The sequence below is a fragment of the Biomphalaria glabrata genome, chromosome 1, assembly GCF_947242115.1.
Source record: "Biomphalaria glabrata chromosome 1, xgBioGlab47.1, whole genome shotgun sequence".
NCBI lineage: Eukaryota > Metazoa > Mollusca > Gastropoda > Planorbidae > Biomphalaria > Biomphalaria glabrata.
In genome coordinates this window covers 66,050,978-66,071,728 of record NC_074711.1, presented here as the reverse complement: position 1 = coordinate 66,071,728, position 20,751 = coordinate 66,050,978, and the positions used below count along the sequence as shown (strand labels likewise).

Genomic DNA, 20,751 nt, shown 5'->3' with positions numbered 1-20,751 from the left:
AACACCAACTTGTTGCTCAATATTAGACCAGATCTCATAAACACCAACTTGTTGCTCAATATTAGACCAGATCTCATAAACACCAACTTGTTGCTCAATATTAGACCAGATATCATAAACACCAACTTGTTGCTCAATATTAGACCAGATCTCATAAACACCAACTTGTTGCTCAATATTAGACCAGATCTCATAAACACCAACTTGTTGCTCAATATTAGACCAGATATAATAAACACCAACTTGTTGCTCAATATTAGACCAGATCTCATTAACACCAACTTGTTGCTCAATATTAGACCAGATCTCATAAACACCAACTTGTTGCTCAATATTAGACCAGATCTCATAAACACCAACTTGTTGCTCAATATTACTGGGCATTTATATGATACCAATTACCATGTAAGTTTATAACATGACATTTTTGGTTTCGAAATACCGTTCAGTTTGGATTAAGACATCTTCTTATGACCTGTACATTCTAAGCGGCTATCACTGTTGAACAGTTCACCTTGGAACAAAACAACAGCAGCGCATTTCGTGGGAGAACTAAGAAACGTTATACGTCGAACAGTCTTTAGGCTTGGTTGAGATGCTTCACAAAATCGACCCAACCATGCAACATGATGCAAGAAATTCTTCAATAAATTAAAACGCCGAGGCTCACGACCAGTACCTCGGATAGAAGATTCAAAACGAGCTGATGGACCTGGTGCCATATTTTCCCGTCATCCTTGACTGCACGCTTGATGTTAGCCACAAAGAGCAGATGTCTTTCACATAGCATTTTGTTGATTTATCAGATTCAGAAGTTAAACTGGAGAACATTTCGAGTTAATGTAGTTAAAAGGCCAATAGTAGAGTACTTACGTAAGATTGTATATTTTGTAACAATAATAAGACCTTCAGTGTTAGAGGCGGACGATCCTGTTAGCGTGACTTGGTACCATATATCTAGTTTACCCTGACATTCGCCCAGGGTCCCGCGCACTGCTAAGGCCGCCTCTGGTCAACGGTACATATAAATATATGACTGATCCAAACTAATATACAATCAGACTTAATATAAGCTTTGTTTTTTTTTAAAGTAGTTTTCGCTTTTTCTGTATACCTCTTCTTCATTCTCCTGGTATTGTTCCCTGAAGGAAGGTCTTTGCGAGTCTTAAGGACCTTGTGATATGGCCATAAAGTAATACTTAGTATGTTATCGTGTGATCCAATCGCTGTATTAATCGTTTCTACTATTTTCATTTGTGATGCGGTCTTTGTACAAAACTATTTATGTTTGAAACAAAAACCAACAGTTTCATAATAAATAATTAAACAAAAGGGTTCCCTTTTAGCAGAAGAAAATTAAATATATTATATATATAAATATAAATAAAAAAAATAAAAAAATAAAAAAATAAATAAATAATAAATAAATAAATAAATAAATAAATAAATAAATAAATAAATAAATATATATATATATATATATATATATATATATATATATATATATATATATAAATATATATATATATATATATATATATATATATATATATATATATGTGTGTGTTTTAGTATCACTTTTAGATTTTGAAATCTAGACGAAACAGACAGACATACGGACAGCAGGTACTCCCAAAAGAGCCACAAACATCACAATGAAATGCCCACAGAAACAAAAAGCAGAAAGCAATCTAAAAGTTTGTGTTTTATTGTCTTTTATATCTTGTTCTATCCAATAACCTCAGTGTGTCGTGCACACAAAGTTATACTTGATAGTGACAATTATACAATAGTTATACCATAACACATGTGATTGTATTCATATATAGACTTCGGACATTCTCATTCTCCAGTCAAACATTAATTCAGAGACAAACACTAGAGTACATGTGTACCAGCCCTTTTCTCGTTGGCTGACTCCACGGCTAAACAATTATAGAACATCTGATTTTGTACAGGAGAAACACAAAAGTATTTTTTATATAACTCATAAAAATAAATGTATAGTAAATAAATGTATACTATTTACAAATGTATTGAATGCATATACATAACTATTATACAAATGGAGACACAAATATTGATAACATGTAGGGACTACGACACAAACTAGCAACGTTAATAACAAATATTTTTTTGTTTTTACCACTTGTGAAATAAAAATAATTAGAAACTGATTAGAAATATATTTATTAACATCAAAGAAACGTAAATGTGTACAATAGTCCTGGAAGAGAATGATCCCTGGCAGACTTCAAAATAGTCCGGGGGTCATTGACTAAATGCGCTAGGAATTAACAATACAATATATTTCTTTCTTTCTCTGTTGCTTTTTAAAACAGATTTTCTAATGACCGAAATAAAAAGACAGAAAATGAGAACTTTATATTCCTCCTACCCACGCGCACGCGTACACACACACACACATCTCATACCACACACATTCAACACAAACACACTACTCACACACACCTACCCCTTTTCGTGGGCACTGGTAAGTTGTCAGTGGAACAAACAGCTTGGACTAAAGAAATTGAAGCCAATTAATCTATTGAACCATATCCCACGTTATGAGAGCCTCGGTCTCAACTGATTTTATATAATTGTAAAACTTATCTTAATCTTAACAGCCAACAAAAGCAAAATAGTTTGGTTTATCTGATTGAATCAAGAGTCTTGAAACAATTGGCTTGCTGCGACTGAAAAAAACAACAACTGTGGAGTAATTATCAGTCAAGTGAATTTTTTAAAATGAAATGTCTTTTATATCCCACAAAAACAATGTCAGGAATTAATTTACAAACCAATTCTATTGAAGCATATTGAATATTTTGTTTTTCTTTTCCTAAAAAATAAAAAAGAATTACAACTTCACGAAGGAGAATCATTTTTAAGTTTTAAAAAAAATATCGAGTGGTTCCCATATGATGGTAGTGTTGATCCAGAACGTGCTAAAAAGTTTTCGCTATTGTTATAAACAAACGTACACTTGGTTTCAGAAATTTGAATACAGTTAATATACAACTTTCAACACACACATACCATACAATCATTCATCATTTACAACCGGAACGTAAGTCACAGTATATTTCAATAAATAAATCACACACTAAGAAAAAGAAACAAAAGGTTTGTTGTTAAGAAGTTTAGATTGATTGCACAATCCCTTAGTGGATTTGGTTTGTTGTTTAGTGGTCAGTATACAAAATGTACTGAAAACTTGCAATGGGTATGCTGTACTTAATGGCCAATAGTTTAGAGCTATACATTTAGATTTAGTTCACCTATGTTCAATTGGTCTGTAGTGTATGCACTTGTAAAATAAAAAAAAAAAAGGAATATACACACTTCCACTAATAAATATATAGAGCTATGAATTAATGCATTGGGGACATCGCACAGATGTGAGGGGGAAGGAATTGGAAAGGAGAAAAAGAGAGTAGCAATTGGTCACTTGGCAGCGGACGTGGCTGACCAAATGAAGTAACACATCCCGACACAGGCCAACTGGACAGAGGTCATTAAGACAATGTTCAAAGTAGACGGGGGAAAGGCAGTGACAAGTGACAGGTGACACTTACTAAAACAAATGTCTTTTGACCAGAGACGGCGCGTGTAGATGAAACTGCGGGGCGGGGAGATTGCAATCTACATACGGTGCCGAAAAAGCTAATCGAAACATTTGAACTACTTTAAAAAAATAATAAAATGTTATCCTCACACACAAACACATACACATGTGGAAAACAAAAAAGATTCTCTTACACTCCCCCTCCCCCAAATTCTCTGTATCTCTCGTCCATGGGCTCGTCCTGTACAGTAACATTGAAATGAACACATAACAAATGAAAGGGACACTGACATGAAGAAAGTCACAGACTTTGAAAACAAGAATGGGTTTTCCCCAGTGACAACAGCGGGTATGGAGTGGTGGACAAAGATGTGAGCCTTTACCTTACGCGTCATGTTTTGCTTGGTAAAATATGTGTTGGGTCAAACTAGGGATAAGTTTAGATTATCCAGATTAGATTATCCAGATAAATGGATAGCGTCCTCACTTTTTACATACACACGCAATTAGGGCCGCCACAGACTGAAGTTGAAGTATCAATGACGAGTGTTCACCATCTATGCTCAAACAACCGAAACAACCAAACGCAGCAATAAGAATTATTTTCATGTAAGTCTATGCGCTAATAATGTCTAAATGCAAGAATCGTTTTGAGAAAGTCAAACAAAATTCTCGCTTTTAAAGATGTCAGTCTGTTTCGGAAGTTTACAGAGTTACAAGGTTAGAAAAACTTGGGATTCAGCTCGTGAACACGGCCATCTAGTGAACACGGCCATCCAGTGAACACGGCTATCCATGCTTGCCAATAGCTTCAGTTATTTCAGCTGTTACTGTGACCCTGTTGAATTGTGTGTTCTTATCGTAATGTCACTGCAATTGTTACTTTAGTAACAGCGTCGCTACCATGTCACAAATATACGAGCACCCCAAAACGCCCCAGAGTCGGCCCAACTCTAAAGGGTACCTGACTTTAGTTGGGGAAAGTAAAGGCGGTTGGTCGTTGTGCTGGCTACATGACACCTTGTTCGTCAACCGTTGGCCAAAGAAATGGATAACCTCAACATCATCTGCCCTATAGATCGCAAGGTCTGAAAGGGCAACGTTTTACAATCGCGCCGCCACTGACAAAGCTGGGGACAAAATTACAGAGACTACTTTTTCAAGTCGTAGTTAGATAATCCCTGGTACTACTTGTCAATGCGCCCCTGAGCGGCTCAGAGAACAAGGTGAAATGCACCTGAAAACATGGTGTCTACTTTTCGTGGCTAGAACAAAACAACCGTGAAGACATCACAAAAATGTCGCCATAGTCCCTTTGAAGTGTACCGCTCCACGAGTGGATGTCCATTGTTGTGTGTCAGTGGATTCACTTCACCAAGATTTTCACTGTTCTAATGATCCTGTATCTTGCAACGAGTAATGCGGAAAACGAAGCAGTAATAGGGAGTTGTGATTCACCTCCCCTTATTTCCCAGTCTTACAGCCATTAGAACTGGCGAGTGGAAGGCTTTCCATACGTATATTTCCTACCATCAACGCGGGTGCGCTTTCAGCGATTCTAAATGTCAGTTTAACTCGTGTTAGTGGCCACTGACTTACGAGATGTGGCCAAAGAGAAACTTCTTTAACCCACTCCAAAGAAGTCCATAAGAACTTGATGAACTGAGGAACATTCTGGAATTTCAACCTTTTTTTTTAAATTCTCATCTGACAGATCATACATTATGTAATAATTCTGATAACATCGAATAAAATACATTATTTACTGATATAATAGATTCTAAAGACGCAGAATTTTAAATATTTTAACATATTTTTTTTTTTTAATTTTCATTTTCCTATCGAGCTGAAAATTCGCACCTAAATTCGTGCTGCTTTACAACACAGTTTTATTAACATTTCAGAAAGGTCAGGTCATGGATCACTGAATTGATCAAAATTATACGAAAGGAAGGCAATAAATGGCATCCATTTTTCTTTGCGATTCAATTAGTTAGAGACCTACATCTATACATTAGTCTTTGACCGTTTATTGTAGGTCCGGTTAGTTAAGTTCGTTAGAGTGACGTCCTTATAACTCTAGTAGCATGTGTTCAATCTCCATACAAATCCTATTTTTAAAAATTCCAAATAAAATACGAATGTATAGTTTACTATATTATTTGAGCATAGAAAAAGAATTGATTTTAAAATATTTATATACATTGCTTTTTTTTTTACATGCTATCAAACTAAATCATTGAATGACATCTTGTATGAAAACGTAGAATTGTTATATGTTTTCAGTATCACTTGTAACACTTTACTGAGTCAACAATTATCGCAATCTAATCTTTGTGTCCTTTAGATATTAATTATCTTTCCGCCATGTTTTGTTTTTCCAAGCCAAGATTAACGACCTAGTGGACATCTCGTAAAGATCTAATTTGTACCACGCCCGCCATCAAAGGAGCCGGCCTCTGGGATTCCCCAGCGATGGTCCACTGTGTGTCAAGGCAAATTAATGTCAACGCGTCCCACAAGAACAGGTCACCCATTTGTCAGTGGCTACCTTCAGCTGTGGTCAGTTCTTGCCACTGCCAGTGACATACGAAAAAAAAGGCAGGTAGGAAGAGCCCCAAGGGCTTAGAGTGGGGGAGGGAGGGGGGCGAAGGTCTGTTTGTTTGGGAGTTTTAATCTAGTCAGTTTTAGGAATTAAGTTCTAGCTTTATGCAGTGGCGTAGCTAGGGGGGGGGGGAGGAGGGAGAATTTGAAAGTGATTGTTTCTTTTTACATTAAAAATTAATTATTACGCAAAATGCAGGGGCCCTCAAAGAGGTCAAGCCCCCTGGGCCCCCAGACGATGGAAAATTCCTAGCTACGCCCCTGGCTTTATACCTACAGGAAACTACAGAAGTTAATAATGGTGATTCTGCTGGCCTGAAAGGAGATCTACTTAGGATAATGATGCAGAAGCTGTTGCTTCTTTCTAGATAGATATAAAAAGACTCTGGCTAATGGTAGCCCCTCCCACCTATAGCCTTGTATCTGTGAAGACAAAGAGTTAAGAGAACGGAAGTAATTTAAAAAAAAAAAGAAAAATGATAGAAAAAAACAAACACGAAAAGAAAGAAGAAAAAGCGACTAAAAAACTAATTCGTTCAAAAATTGAAGCAAAAAAAAAGATCAACTTTTGTGTAAAAAGACTATTATATTTCACCTAATTAATAGTCATACATGAACACACATCATCAGTTGACCCTCATCATCACATCACCAGTACCTATTGCTATCATTGTTTGTCACGAGATATAAAAACAAACAAACACATTTTCGTTTCTAGGTTGTAAATTCAGTTTGAGCAAATGTTTCCGCGACAAGATGATATGAGAACAATACAAGTATAAATTGTCATTCAATAAATAACACGGTGGGTTGGACATGAAAATTCAGGATAAATACGATTGAAATATAGACACGACTAAAAATAGATTGTATTCAGAGAGTCCACCATATGTACAGGTCAGTTCATGCACCCAGCATACCAATTGGACAAGTAGCCAATCATTGTTGTTCTTTGAGTCACGTGAAGGCTGCACGCACTGCACACTTAAATTCACTTCCAAATAAAAGATCTACGTGACGTCATTTACACACACACTTTGTATAATTTATTCTCTTATTGTAATATGTAGAATTCTATTTGAACCGACAAATACAAGCATGCACATCAACACATATTCACATTCAATGTAAAAAAAATTAGAAACAAAAGTTACAAGTACAGTCCCAACCTTTGACATTAAATATATATATTTTTTTTAAATAAAGGTCTCTTCCCATGTCAAACAAACGAACTCGAAGACACGCTCCTCCTTGTCCCGCCTCTCCTCTAACGCAATTCTTTGACTGACCCCCCACACCCCGTTCCATCCCAATGTATTTTGACCACATATACTTTTTTTTTTCTTTAAATCCCAATGTTCTTGCAATGGTAATGATGCTGTGAACTCAAAAGGTCGGAATCCAAACAACTTTTGTTTTGCTTAATCCCCCCCTCCCCTAAATATTTCCTCGTTGATTCGTTAAAACTATGAGCTCAATAAATATTCCAGAATTTTATCAATTGACTGAAAACCTTTCACTGATGTATGTGTCATTAAGTGTAGCGGCTAAAATACTTGTACTTATACAATGATTCAATTCGAGACTCGAGACATAGTTTTAGACTAAATATCTCAAGAAGTCTCTCTGGAATATAGAAACAGTTCATGTTAAATTCTTAATGAACTCTTATTTCCGTTATTTATTGAAATCAAACCAATTTCTTTTTGACAAAAAATCCTCATGCGATCTAATAGATTTTCGATGCCAGAGATGTATGTATGGTGTGCAAGGAAAAAAAATCTATACACTATTTAGCCATTAATAGTTGAAACACTAGAGCGCAATCATTCCATTAAATGTTTAAAAAAACATATCCAAACACATTATAGTGACACTACATATCATAGTGATCAATCCGTCTGTATGATCCAATCTAAACGTATAAGGTATATCTTTACATATCTTTGCGTGGAGACAAGTTTACAAGAAAACCCAATCCGTGAAGTCTCACGTCGTACGTTGAACCAGTATAACTGTGTATAACAAAATAGATTGAAGTAGATATAGTGACGAAACACAATGTCCACTGAAAAGTCATGGGTGCTCACGACTCTGTTCTCGGCGAAGCACTCTGTACTGTTGTTGTTGTTCTCGGCGAAGCACTCTGTACTGTTGTTGTTGTTCTCGGCGAAGCACTCTGTACTGTTGTTGTTGTTCCTTTCATTGTTGAACATTTAACCACTTGGAAGTTCCTTGTATCTCGTTTTTTTTTTTTTTAAATCTTCCTTAGTGGTGATCTTAGATCGCTAGTTCCTTCACGAATTGATGGCGAAAAGTGTCTGGAGCTGTGACTGTAGCAGACGTCGAAAGAGTCTGAGCTCCAATGATCTTAGAAGGTAAATAGGCGTGACGCCTGATGTTCGCTCCAGTCAGGTCGTTGAGGTCTGTTTTGTGACTTTAAAAAAAGCCTCTGAATAGACGAGGTTCTTGTATAATGACCTGCAGACCTTACGGAAGAAGGCCATCCTAGCAATAACATGGCCCTCTATTTGGCCGAGAGGTCAGTGAAATGACATTCGGGCTCTATGGTCTATAGAATCCATCAAACATCACACGATAACACATTGTTTAGTTGGTCAGTGAGAGATTGGACTGTGGGACATTTCCGAAGGCGTTCCAGAGAAGTCCGAGCCCACAGATCCGACCATGTCGTCCGAGTGCATGTAGACACGATGTAGCATTAAGTCTCCGTGTCCGGGACTACCGGTCAGTCCGGGGTGCATCATCAAGTCATGGTGGTGGGGCGGGCTGTGCATGCCAGGGTCCATATGGTCAAAAGATGACATCTGTAGAAAGAAAGAGAAATGAAAGGTTACGATGCAGATTGTAAAAAAAAAATAGGTCAAGGATTTTCTTTTTTACAGTGACTATGTTACTTTTCGTCTGTCTGTCTGTCATGCTCTCTATTTCTCTCTCTCCATCTCTTTCTTTGTCTTTTCCCCCCTCTCTTTTTAAACTAAATTCACACACAAGCACATAATTATCTAAACTATTTTATATCCGTTAAATACTAGTACAAAACACACATATTTGACTCATAAAGATTAATTAATAAAATCAAAACAAATATTTGTTTCATTTGGCATAATTAAAAACAAAAAAGTAAATGATGAAGTGTTTGATGGATTGTTTACTCGTTGCTAGGTGATGGGACCTGTAGGTGGATCCATTTTGTTTTTCTGTCAAATTGATTGGACGATGATGACACAAGGCAATGGCAAAGAAAATTTGGTAAAACAAAACAAAAAACCTAACCCAGCACCAACAATGTTTCCAGACGATACGGTGATGTCATGAGGATGTCACACTGTTGTCATCTAAATGACATGGGACTTTTTTGTGTCAGTTTTGTGTAAATTTAATTTATCTCATTCACATTGTTTGGGGCAAAAATAAAAAAAAAAAAGGGAAATAAAAATGTGGAACAAAAAAAAAAAAAGAAACGAAAGAAAAAGAAAACCAGGTAAATTTGAAGGGAGAATTAACAAAATGAAAAAAACTTGTCGTTAAGAACTTGGGAGTGATTAATGAATGAAGAAATGGGGGTCCTCACTTGTTGCCCAGCCTCATTGATCCTCAAGATATACCACCGTATCGTCTTCCTCCTCCGTCATCAGCATCTTGCTGCTGTCGTCGTCATCGTCCAGGTCGCTAAGCCGCTGATGGCTGCCGTGGTGCGGGTGATGGTGACCGCCGCCGTGGTGGCTGAGGTGGTAGAGCGGCTGGTGGTCGCCCAGCTGGTCGGGCGGATGGTAGCCCGTGTAGACATTATTTTGGCTGAACTCCGAGGGGTGGTGGTAGTGGTGGGGTGCCGGGTGCGCCAGGAATGGGGCGGCGGTGTTGTTCATGATGTTGAGATTGCTCACCAGTTGCTGGAAGGGCGCGTGCGGCTGGTCCAGATCTCCCTGCATGGCGAACTCGGACAATGCTTTCCACGGGGTCTGGTAGCTCTGGACCTCCACGGGGTTACCTTGCATGCCGACTGGAGGCTCGTGGCGGACAGGACTGGATGCCACCATGGGGACACCTTGAAGGGGTCGGTTCAAGCCTCCTCCATTCTGAAAATAGGAAAGAAATAAGTCTTTGAAATAGAAACAGAGAAAACTAAAAGCCAAACATGAAGGAAACAAAGACATGGAAGATTTGTATTGAATTATCCTAATACCGCTACTAGATTTGTATGACTTGATTCATTTGAACTTTACATTCGAAATGATAAGTTTGTACATAAAAGTGACAGTCATGAGGCGCTTCTCAGAGTGTCGTCCGGATCGTCCCGAGCTTGGATCCTACCATCTGCCGCTGTCCTTGCGGGAGATTTGAACTGGGACTAAATCTAAAGGGACGTCTGAAACTTGTATAACAAACACATAGACAAACAAACACAGAAAAAAAAATCTGCCTATGTGTTCTGTGTTGTGGTTGTATGTAAACTTTCTCTTGCCTGTAGTCTTTGCGTTTGTTGTTTTAAAATAGGTTGTATCAAACAGAAATTGAGTGGTTTTTCATCTTTTGAATTTACTTGGGGAAGCAGCTATTCTTCTTTAATACGCTCGTCACTTTGCTTTAAATCATCAGAGACATGGGAAATGTTGAAATTGAAAAAAAAAAGGCCTTACAAGTTAATTCAAATAAAATATCAAATTCAAAAATATTTTAAAACCATTTTCTCAATTAGTATAGTATCTTCCAGAAAAAAACAGTATAAAGACTGACTCTGTTTGTTTTATTACAAAAAATATTCTATAATGTAGTAAAAGAGTGATTGATGAAATAAAATCAAACGACGGAATGAAATATTAATTGAATACACAATATCCCCTGATGAAAAAATAAAACCGTTTCTCAATTTCTGTTATGTAAACGATACAACGTATTTTAAAACAACAAACGCAAAGACTACAGGCAAAGAGAAAAATTTGCGTATTTAAGCTATAACACAGTAAAATTGAATTATTTTTATGTTCGTTTGTTTCTTTGTTTGTTATACAAGTTTCAGACGTCCCTTCAGTATGATGCAATGTAAAAAAGATTGATGATACGAAATATTATGATGCAATCAGAATGAGATTAGTGATATGAAATGGTATGATTAAGATTATTAAAGTTAATATATTTAAATATTAAATAGTATGAAGTAGTCTCTCTGGGTTGATACCATAAGAACGAGAGATCTAATCCCTAGCCGAAGATGTGATGACAAGCTGCGTGACCTCAGGGAACGTCCGGGTCTCCGCCCACTTGTCCGGTTCTGGAGTGGTCGGCAGTGTTCAGCTGAACAAATGACCAAAAGAGTAGCTCGTTTCGGTCATCAAATATCCACTAGCCCTAGTCCAACGCCCGGTGTTGCCGTGCCCTGGTCCAGCGCTCTGGTGCTGTCATGCCCTGGGACGGGTCATTAATTTCTTACATTTCCTGGAGCAACGTCTGCGCTTGTAACTCGAGCCCAGTGGACAGAGGAAAAATGTTGGCGATCTGGAACTGGAGATGTTGTTAGGCGTGAGATTGACTGGACAGATGCCCCTCCCACCCCCATTTTCCGCACCCCCCTTCCGTCCCTGTCCCCTTTTTGTTGTTTTCAACGATCATAAATCTTAAAAATGTGCTAAGCAATTTAAAGTCAATATCCCAAGGTCACATTAACACCTTGGTCAATTAAGGTCAAGTGGAATCACGAGCTGACAGGAAACTCTCAAAAAGTGGATGGGGTGGACGGGTCCTTTTAATCTCAGATCCTATATTTCATGACATTCTTCCTTGTGATCATAAAATCGCCATTCTTGACAAAAAAATGAGTCGATATTGTGTAAATAATTTTTTTCAAAAATAATTTAAAATTGCACGTAGGCATTTAGTTGAAGAGATCACTTGTGAAGAACTCCTTAAAACGTATGCTGACAGGGTTTCCTTATTAGTCGGTATAATATTGGTCTATTTATTGATTCCTTCAGAAACGCCAATGATTTCATACGAGGTATTCACACATGTGAATGGCTCAATAATATACACTCCTCGTATCAATATTAACAAATATATTCGTGGTCTTCAAAAAATACTAAATCTCTAAAATGTTAGCAGAGACAGACAGACAGACACACACATACACACAATATTCAAATTTGGCTAAAAGTTGAAAGTACTTTAATAGAATGCTGCATAAACAATTTGGCATCAAGTGCTAAAACCATAGAGAATCCAATCAATTTGTATTCCAGAGAGTTAAAGTTTTGTTTCTTGGACTTGTTGAAATTAGATTTCCTTTCAGCCGCCAAAGTAATGGAACAAACTGACAATAAAACGCAGACAAGGAAAAGCAGTTCATAAACCAAAGACGTAGAATCTAGAAAGCTTTTCTGAGGAAGCTGTGCAGAATCACGGAGATATCTATTTAAATTAGGCATGTAGGTCTTAGTGTAAGAGTCAGGCATGTAGGTATTAGTGTAAGAGTCAGGCATGTAGGTCTTAGTATAAGAGTCAGACATGTAGGTCTTAGTGTAAGAGTCAGGCATGTAGGTCTTAATGTAAGAGTCAGGCATGTAGGTCTTAGTGTAATAGTAAGGCATGTAGGTCTTAGTGTAAGAATTAGGCATGTAGATCTTAGTATAAGAGACAGGAAAGGAAGTCAACAATAATTAGTTAAATATTTCATTCTGCACTAGTGTAAGGACTCAGGAGTCAAACATTTAAGTCTATCTGTCGAAAGAGTCTGACAAATAAATCTTAGTGTAAGAAGTCATGCAGGGTTGTCTACACTACTTAAAGGAGTTAGCAAAAACCGAAATGAAACTCTTTGAGGAATTGCCTAATCTAGAAACCACTGCGCAGTTCATCACAAATACAAGCTAAGATATTGAACCCCGCCCCCACCCCCTCCTTTGCCTAATGTTTCCATGTGTCAATACTAAATAGAGAAGAGAAAAAGATCTATAAGCAACAGAAATCAAAGGCAACACACAAAATGAAAGTCTTATTGAGTCTCTCCCCTCTTCTCCCTCCTTCCAGTGTTCGAGTCTAGGAGGCCATCAGTCAGCACATAGATAGCCCAGTCCTCAGAACATTTCCCAGGGAGAAAGAATTGAGGCGGGCAGCAGTAGGCTGAGCTGTCGTCATGTTCAAGTCTGGCATCCATTGTGAACCAGGGCCAGGCCGGCGTCGGGCTGGATCAGTTTTAATTTGTCAAATGGTTGCGGGACGTTGAGAGAGATTTGCCGCGTCTATGTCGCGTCGTGACGGGTCATTGTTCCAACCTCACGGTTTTCTTTTCGGCTTTTGTTTGCAACTAAGACCGGAAGTGGCTGTGTTTAGAACTCTGGGTAGATGGTTCTGATTTATTGATTAATATTGCATGAACAACTGAAATTGTTAGTTAGCAACTGTTGTGAGTTTCAAGAAAAATAGTATTCGATAAAACATGACCACTTTTTACTGTGACGATTGTGTAATACTTGGTCTAGAAGACATTAAGTGTAATGAAACAACTAAATTAGAGACTTTCCTTTTATTTAACTTGTTAATAGTACTAATTAAAAAATTAAAATTACTCGTCTAATCATGAACTAATTTTGTAACAGTAGAGATTCCCATATATGGCTGATAAATATAAACAAGAAAAACATTTTAAAAATACTAATTATACTCTATTATACAACTTAAAGTATAATCAAATATCTTTTTATTTGGTTTATATCGAGCCTGTCATTTCGACACCATCGGTTGCGTGAACGTAAATCGTTACGAATTCAGCCAGCGAGAAATTAATACTTTTGTGATTTATATGAACATCTAGATCTTACACTAGACCTGGACTTCTGATTTAGAATTCTTAAGAACTAGTGTAAATCTAGATCTACTTCTAGATCCAGAATCTAGATGTGATTTAAATAAGGTTACGTAAAAAATATAAGTAAAGATTAAATAATAAATAGTAATTCTTTTGTCAGCGATGTAAATCAACTGTTAAATTTCTAGAAAAATCGTTAGAGCGTTTTTTGAGCTCCGCGGCACTTGTCCGTGTTCCTGAAGGTTCCATGAAGTTCAACTTGAATAGAGATATTGTAACGATAAGTATCTATTTTTGGTGCTTCTGGTGTGCAGACTAAAGGACGTGTTGCTGGGCCTATGTACATTCAAAGGTATAGGATCATTGTCGAGCGATATTTAGCACGATACTACTCAATATTTAAACTCTGTTACATTGCTTATAAATCTTCTGTCGTTTCAGACGTTCTTTCAGAACTGAAGATTATTACCAAATTTTCTGCAGAACTGAAGATTATTATCAAACTTTCTGCAGAACTGAAGATTATTACCAAACTTTGTGCAGAACTGAAGATTATTACCAAACTTTCTGCAGAACTGAAGATTATTACCAAACTTTGTGCAGAACTGAAGATTATTACCAAACTTTGTGCAGAACTGAAGATTATTACCAAACTTTGTGCAGAACTGAAGATTATTACCTAACTTTCTGCAGAACTGAAGATTATTACCAAACTTTGTGCAGAACTGAAGATTATTACCAAACTTTGTGCAGAACTGAAGATTATTATCAAACTTTCTGCAGAACTGAAGATTATTACCAAACTTTGTGCAGAACTGAAGATTATTACCTAACTTTCTGCAGAACTGAAGATTATTACCAAACTTTGTGCAGAACTGAAGATTATTACCAAACTTTGTGCAGAACTGAAGATTATTACCAAACCTTGTGCAGAACTGAAGATTATTACCAAACTTTGTGCAGAACTGAAGATTATTACCAAACTTTGTGCAGAACTGAAGATTATTACCAAACTTTGTGCAGAACTGAAGATTATTACCAAGCTTTGTGCAGAACTGAAGATTATTACCAAACTTTGTGCAGAACTGAAGAGGATGAAGTCGTCACGTTGTACAGGGTTCGAATTAGGTAAAGACAATAATCTGTAGCGCTTATGTCACGCCCTGGCCACAATCCTCTATATGGAATCTGCAGTCGTCCAAGCCTTTCAGTCGGGCATTTTAAGAACCGGACAACCACCACTGCGATCACATTTCAGGTTCTCACGGCTGTAGCTGTGAATGAAGGACGCACTAATCCCAGCTATCAATCGGGCAGAAAAAGTGAAACCATTATATCATTTTGTCATCAACAGATCCAGTTTTTCCCCAGTTTCCCTGGCGCTTTTGTTTCACCGTCCACAAACCTGGTCCACGTACCCAGCGACCTAAATCTGTTCAAGCACCCTTCGACTTCCTCTCCCACATAAACGAATGGAAACACACACACTGTTTTCATTGGAATCAAATGTGTGTGTGTGTGTGTATTGTGAGGGAGGGCGCTGAATAACGAGAAATTCTATGCATTTTATTCTAATATCGCCTCATGGTCGTTGATTAGGGTTGAGAGTGAGGCTTAGAGTATGATTTTATTAATATTATTATAAATAATTTTTTGTATGAACTACTGCGTATGAATCTTAAGCTGTTGGCGATTGTGTGCAACGGAGGAATCAATACGCACGAGAAATGAGATCCAATCGTTAGTTTCCGGAATCACTCCGCCATGAAGAGCGCTGCTTCGCGCCTTCATTACGGTGATTTCCTTTTAGTTCGTGGCGTTATTCCTGGACATAGAAACAAAAGTGGGAGAGGGGGGAGGGAAGAAAAAAAAGAAAGTAGGGGAGAGGGGGGGACTTGAAACGTACTTCTACATTTTGTGTTGAATAATTTGAACAAATTTGGGAAACAATAGGATTGAATAAACTTAAATAAAATGATAGTATTTGGGTTTTTCAGTTTCTTCTCACGCTTTCTTCAAAGTCACAGGGAATGTGGAAGTGTGACAGACAGAAACGAAGTTCTTTCAGGCTAATGTTTCGCTCATAGTTTGTTAGCTTAGTGAATAGAACATGGCACTAAGAACGAAACATTGTCGAGAGTTTCATTTCCATATTGACCAGTGTTATTTTTTCATTTTTCTAAACTTATGAAATACGGACGTTACTTCAAAATAGAATATAAAATGACGTCCTACGCGTGTTCCTAGGTCAATCTAGTCATGCGTGTTAAATCAATAATGAGTTTGATATCTGGGATGCTATGGGACATGCATAAAAATACTTTTTACTTCATTCTGATGTTTTATACACTAAGAAATGTTCTAAGGTTAAAATAATTTGTTATATTTCTTCGTATTTGTCAATGCCAAACGTATTCCTATCATCTCCTGCTAGTACAATCCCGATATTGTTTGAATATGTAGTACAATGAAAAGAGGAGAAGAGGGCCTGGATGCGACTGGGTGTGGCTGGGGTGTGGCTGTATTAAACCATAACGACACCACGGGTCATTACACCCCTTTGGACTGAAAAAGAAAGTATCGATTAGGCATGGAGGTATTAACTCTTTCCTCGCAGCTACGTGAATAAACAGCAACAGCAAAAATATGGACTGTAGCAAGGCAGTTATAAATAGAGCTAGACACTATGTAACAAGGTAGTTATAAATAGAGCTAGACACTGTGTAACAAGGCGGTTATAAATAGAGCTAGACACTATGTAACAAGGCGGTTATAAATAGAGCTAGACACTATGTAACAAGGTAGTTATAAATAGAGCTAGACACTATGTAACAAGGTAGTTATAAATAGAGCTAGACAACGTAACAAGGCGGTTATAAATAGAGCTAGACACTGTGTAACAAGGCGGTTATAAATAGAGCTAGACACTATGTAACAAGGCGGTTATAAATAGAGCTAGATAACATGTAACAAGGCAGTTATAAATAGAGCTAGACAACATGTAACAAGGCAGTTATAAATAGAGCTAGATAACATGTAATAAGGCAGTTATAAATAGAGCTAGATAACATGTAATAAGGCAGTTATAAATAGAGCTAGACAACATGTAACAAGGCAGTTATAAACAGAGCTAGACAACATGTAACAAGGCAGTTATAAATAGAGCTAGATAACATGTAACAAGGCAGTTATAATAGAGCTAGATAACATGTAACAAGGCAGTTATAAATAGAGCTAGATAACATGTAATAAGGCAGTTATAAATAGAGCTAGATAACATGTAATAAGGCAGTTATAAATAGAGCTAGATAACATGTAATAAGGCAGTTATAAATAGAGCTAGATAACATGTAACAAGGCAGTTATAAATAGAGCTAGATAACATGTAATAAGGCAGTTATAAATAGAGCTAGATAACATGTAATAAGGCAGTTATAAATAGAGCTAGATAACATGTAATAAGGCAGTTATAAATAGAGCTAGATAACATGTAACAAGGCAGTTATAAATAGAGCTAGATAACATGTAATAAGGCAGTTATAAATAGAGCTAGACAACATGTAAAAAGGCAGTTATAAATAGAGCTAGATAACATGGAGATGATAAGTTGTTGTTTTTTTTTAGATCTATGAGGGTAAACAATTTTTTTAGGAAAACGATTTGTTGCTTAATGTTTACGAAATCAATTGACTTTACTTCTGACACCAAATGAAGACGTAACAGAGATAAACAGAAAATAGAATAAATGAAAAGATGAGAACTTTTCTTAAGAAAGGAGCAGACGATAAATAAATGTCATTAATGACCAAGTTCTACAAATTGAAATTGTTCCAAACGAACCAGTACAACTTGAAACATACTTCAACAAACTTCCTCTGAAAACAAAATATTGAATATAACTTTATTGGCAAATATACACAGCTTTCAACTTCAGTGAAGATAATGTAGAAACCCAAAATGTATTTAAACAGAACACGTCTCACTGTCACTAGTCTCTCATTTGTTCTTTCCTTTCCTCAATTTTCATATTTCTATTTATTTACTTAAACTACGAAAGAGCACCTCGTGATTTCATCAGAATCTCTTCAGCCTATAAAACCAAACCATACGTCCACCTATCCTTATACTCATGATAACGTCAGAAAAACACCGACACACTCTATACAAAAAACAGCAACGCCAAACTTCCACGAAAAATGAGTCCAGTCCAAAGTAGCTATCAGTGGAGCTTGAGTGGTGGCCCAACTGTGGATATGCTGTACCTTTGCGACGATCACCACAACGACCTGTCTGTTTTAAGACCTTCAAAATATCAAACAAGTTTACACATTTAAACCAGGGGAATAAAAAATATCAAACAAATTAATACTTTTAAAACCAGGAGACGCAAAAAAAAAGTTGCATCGCGTTCAAGTAACAACTGCTAAGCAGCGAAGTTAAGTGACAACGGATGAACCAGTGGTACTGAACCTCGCAGGCTTTCCAGGAACCATCAAACGGCCCTCGGTCGTCCCGGCGCTACTGTCACACGGAACCATTCTGATCAGACCATCATTTAGATTATTGGCAGATAAGATCGCCTCACAGATGTCAACTGCCTAAAAGAAACCATATATGGTGTACTCTAAGACTTTTTGTTGTGGGCAGTTCAACCACATATGGTGTACTCTAAGACTTTTTGTTGTGGGCAGTTCAACCACATATGGTGTACTCTAAGACTTTTTGTTGTGGGCAGTTCAACCACATATGGTGTACTCTAAGACTTTTTGTTGTGGGCAGTTCAACCACATATGGTGTACTCTAAGACTTTTTGTTGTGGGCAGTTCAACCACATATGGTGTACTCTAAGACTTTTTGTTGTGGGCAGTTCAACCACATATGGTGTACTCTAAGACTTTTTGTTGTGGGCAGTTCAACCACATATGGTGTACTCTAAGACTTTTTGTTGTGGGCAGTTCAACCACATATGGTGTACTCTAAGACTTTTTGTTGTGGGCAGTTCAACCACATATGGTGTACTCTAAGACTTTTTGTTGTGGGCAGTTCAACCACATATGGTGTACTCTAAGACTTTTTGTTGTGGGCAGTTCAACCACATATGGTGTACTCTAAGACTTTTTGTTGTGGGCAGTTCAACCACATATGGTGTACTCTAAGACTTTTTGTTGTGGGCAGTTCAACCACATATGGTGTACTCTAAGACTTTTTGTTGTGGGCAGTTCAACCACATATGGTGTACTCTAAGACTTTTTGTTGTGGGCAGTTCAACCATATATGGTGTACTCTAAGACTTTTTGTTGTGGGCAGTTCAACCACATATGGTGTACTCTAAGACTTTTTGTTTGGGCAGTTCAACCACATATGGTGTACTCTAAGACTTTTTGTTGTGGGCAGTTCAACAACAACAAAAAAAAATATAAATAGTTTCAAAAAAAAAAAAAAAACGGGGAAGCCCTGTACTGTATGACCTACGCTGCGGGAGCCTTGAGCCGTAACGCAGTCCTGTGAGCGGCGAGCCGTGACGTAGATCTGCCGCGCGACATTTCGCGCGAGACGGAATAACGACGTGTCGATGACGTCACCTTAACAAAACTCCGTGAAAGGCCTTTTTTTTGTCATTATAATCTATTCAGTCCAGGGAATAAAATAATCATCATACTGATTACACAAAACGAACTGTTAATCTTTGTTCCTGGCACCGTCTTCATGACAAATTTACGGCTGACACAGCTACGGCAGCTGGAGACGGAGGGGTGATAGGGTGTTAACACAAGAATAAAAGACATTTCGAATGTAACTTTTTTTTTTCTCTCTTGTTTAAAAAGGAGGCACACAAAATGAAATGAAGGCGTAGCTTCTCAACTAGCTTGGGAGATACTATCACAAACACCGCAAACAAATTTGTTTCGGATCTTATCATTGGGGTTTAGTTTTTTTTATATTTATTTTTTTATTTTATTTGATCGGCAGCAAAAGAATTATTTAAAAAAAAAAAGGACTGGGCGGTGTGACTGGGTTATTGGGTGTAAATGTGTGTGTGTGTGTGTGTGTTTTGTTTGAACAGAGAGGAGGCGAGTCAACAAATAATAACACAAATATTCAAATCTCAATATACCCTATTATAACATGAGCCCTCGGCCCCAAGGGGAGGTGACAACTGATCTCACAGATATCTTCGAGACCCCTGACATAACCAAGAAGACTCTTGACATCAATCAGACAGCGGCACTGCACTAGACCTGTCACTACGACTGTTTGGCTTCCTTAGAACAAATCGCAATTCTGGCAGTGCCAGCGAACAACTGTTGGCTAAGGATTGGATTCTAGACATGAAAGTAACAATAGACTTAGCTATTCCCTCAGCCCCCAGACTCCCACGTGACAGACCCTTCCCCACGTTGTTACTAGGCTTTCTCCCAAGTCCTACTTCAATGTCCCGCTTAGTCTAACTCAGGATGGCGTTGAACTATTCTGATATACAATGTTACTTAAGGGCCACTTTGATCTTGGTCGTCATAGTGATAACCTCAAACCAAGGATAAGAAGATACTATTGAATAAGGTATGAATATTACCAATAGTTATATAGATCTAATGAAGAATCAAACTACTGGCTCGCAAGCCCACATGGAAGTGAATCGAGACCAATCGTTACAGAAAGCCTCAACACTGACCTGCTACGTCACAAATGTGGGCAGTTTAAGGCCAATAGCTGGTTGCCTCGTCGTACAGACCTGTGATGTAGCAACGAGCTA

At 37.5% G+C, this 20,751-nt stretch overlaps 1 protein-coding gene across 3 annotated transcripts in view; it reads right to left on the bottom strand.

Annotated features, from left to right (window-relative positions):
- Positions 1 to 1,676: 1,676 nt before the first annotated feature.
- The window catches only part of LOC106058624 (insulin gene enhancer protein isl-1-like), a 131,028-nt gene continuing 111,953 nt past the window's right edge, over positions 1,677 to 20,751 (bottom strand). For 2 of the 3 annotated variants that reach the window (XM_056008673.1, XM_056008654.1), the window contains exons 6-7: positions 9,771 to 10,275; positions 8,863 to 9,003 (exon numbers count right to left, since the gene is read on the bottom strand). In XM_056008673.1, the coding sequence (XP_055864648.1) occupies positions 9,784 to 10,275 (492 nt within the window). In that variant the 3' untranslated portion in view covers positions 8,863 to 9,003; positions 9,771 to 9,783. Of the gene's footprint in view, positions 9,004 to 9,770; positions 10,276 to 20,751 lie in introns of all 3 variants that reach the window. The other variant, XM_056008664.1, reaches the window with a different exon arrangement.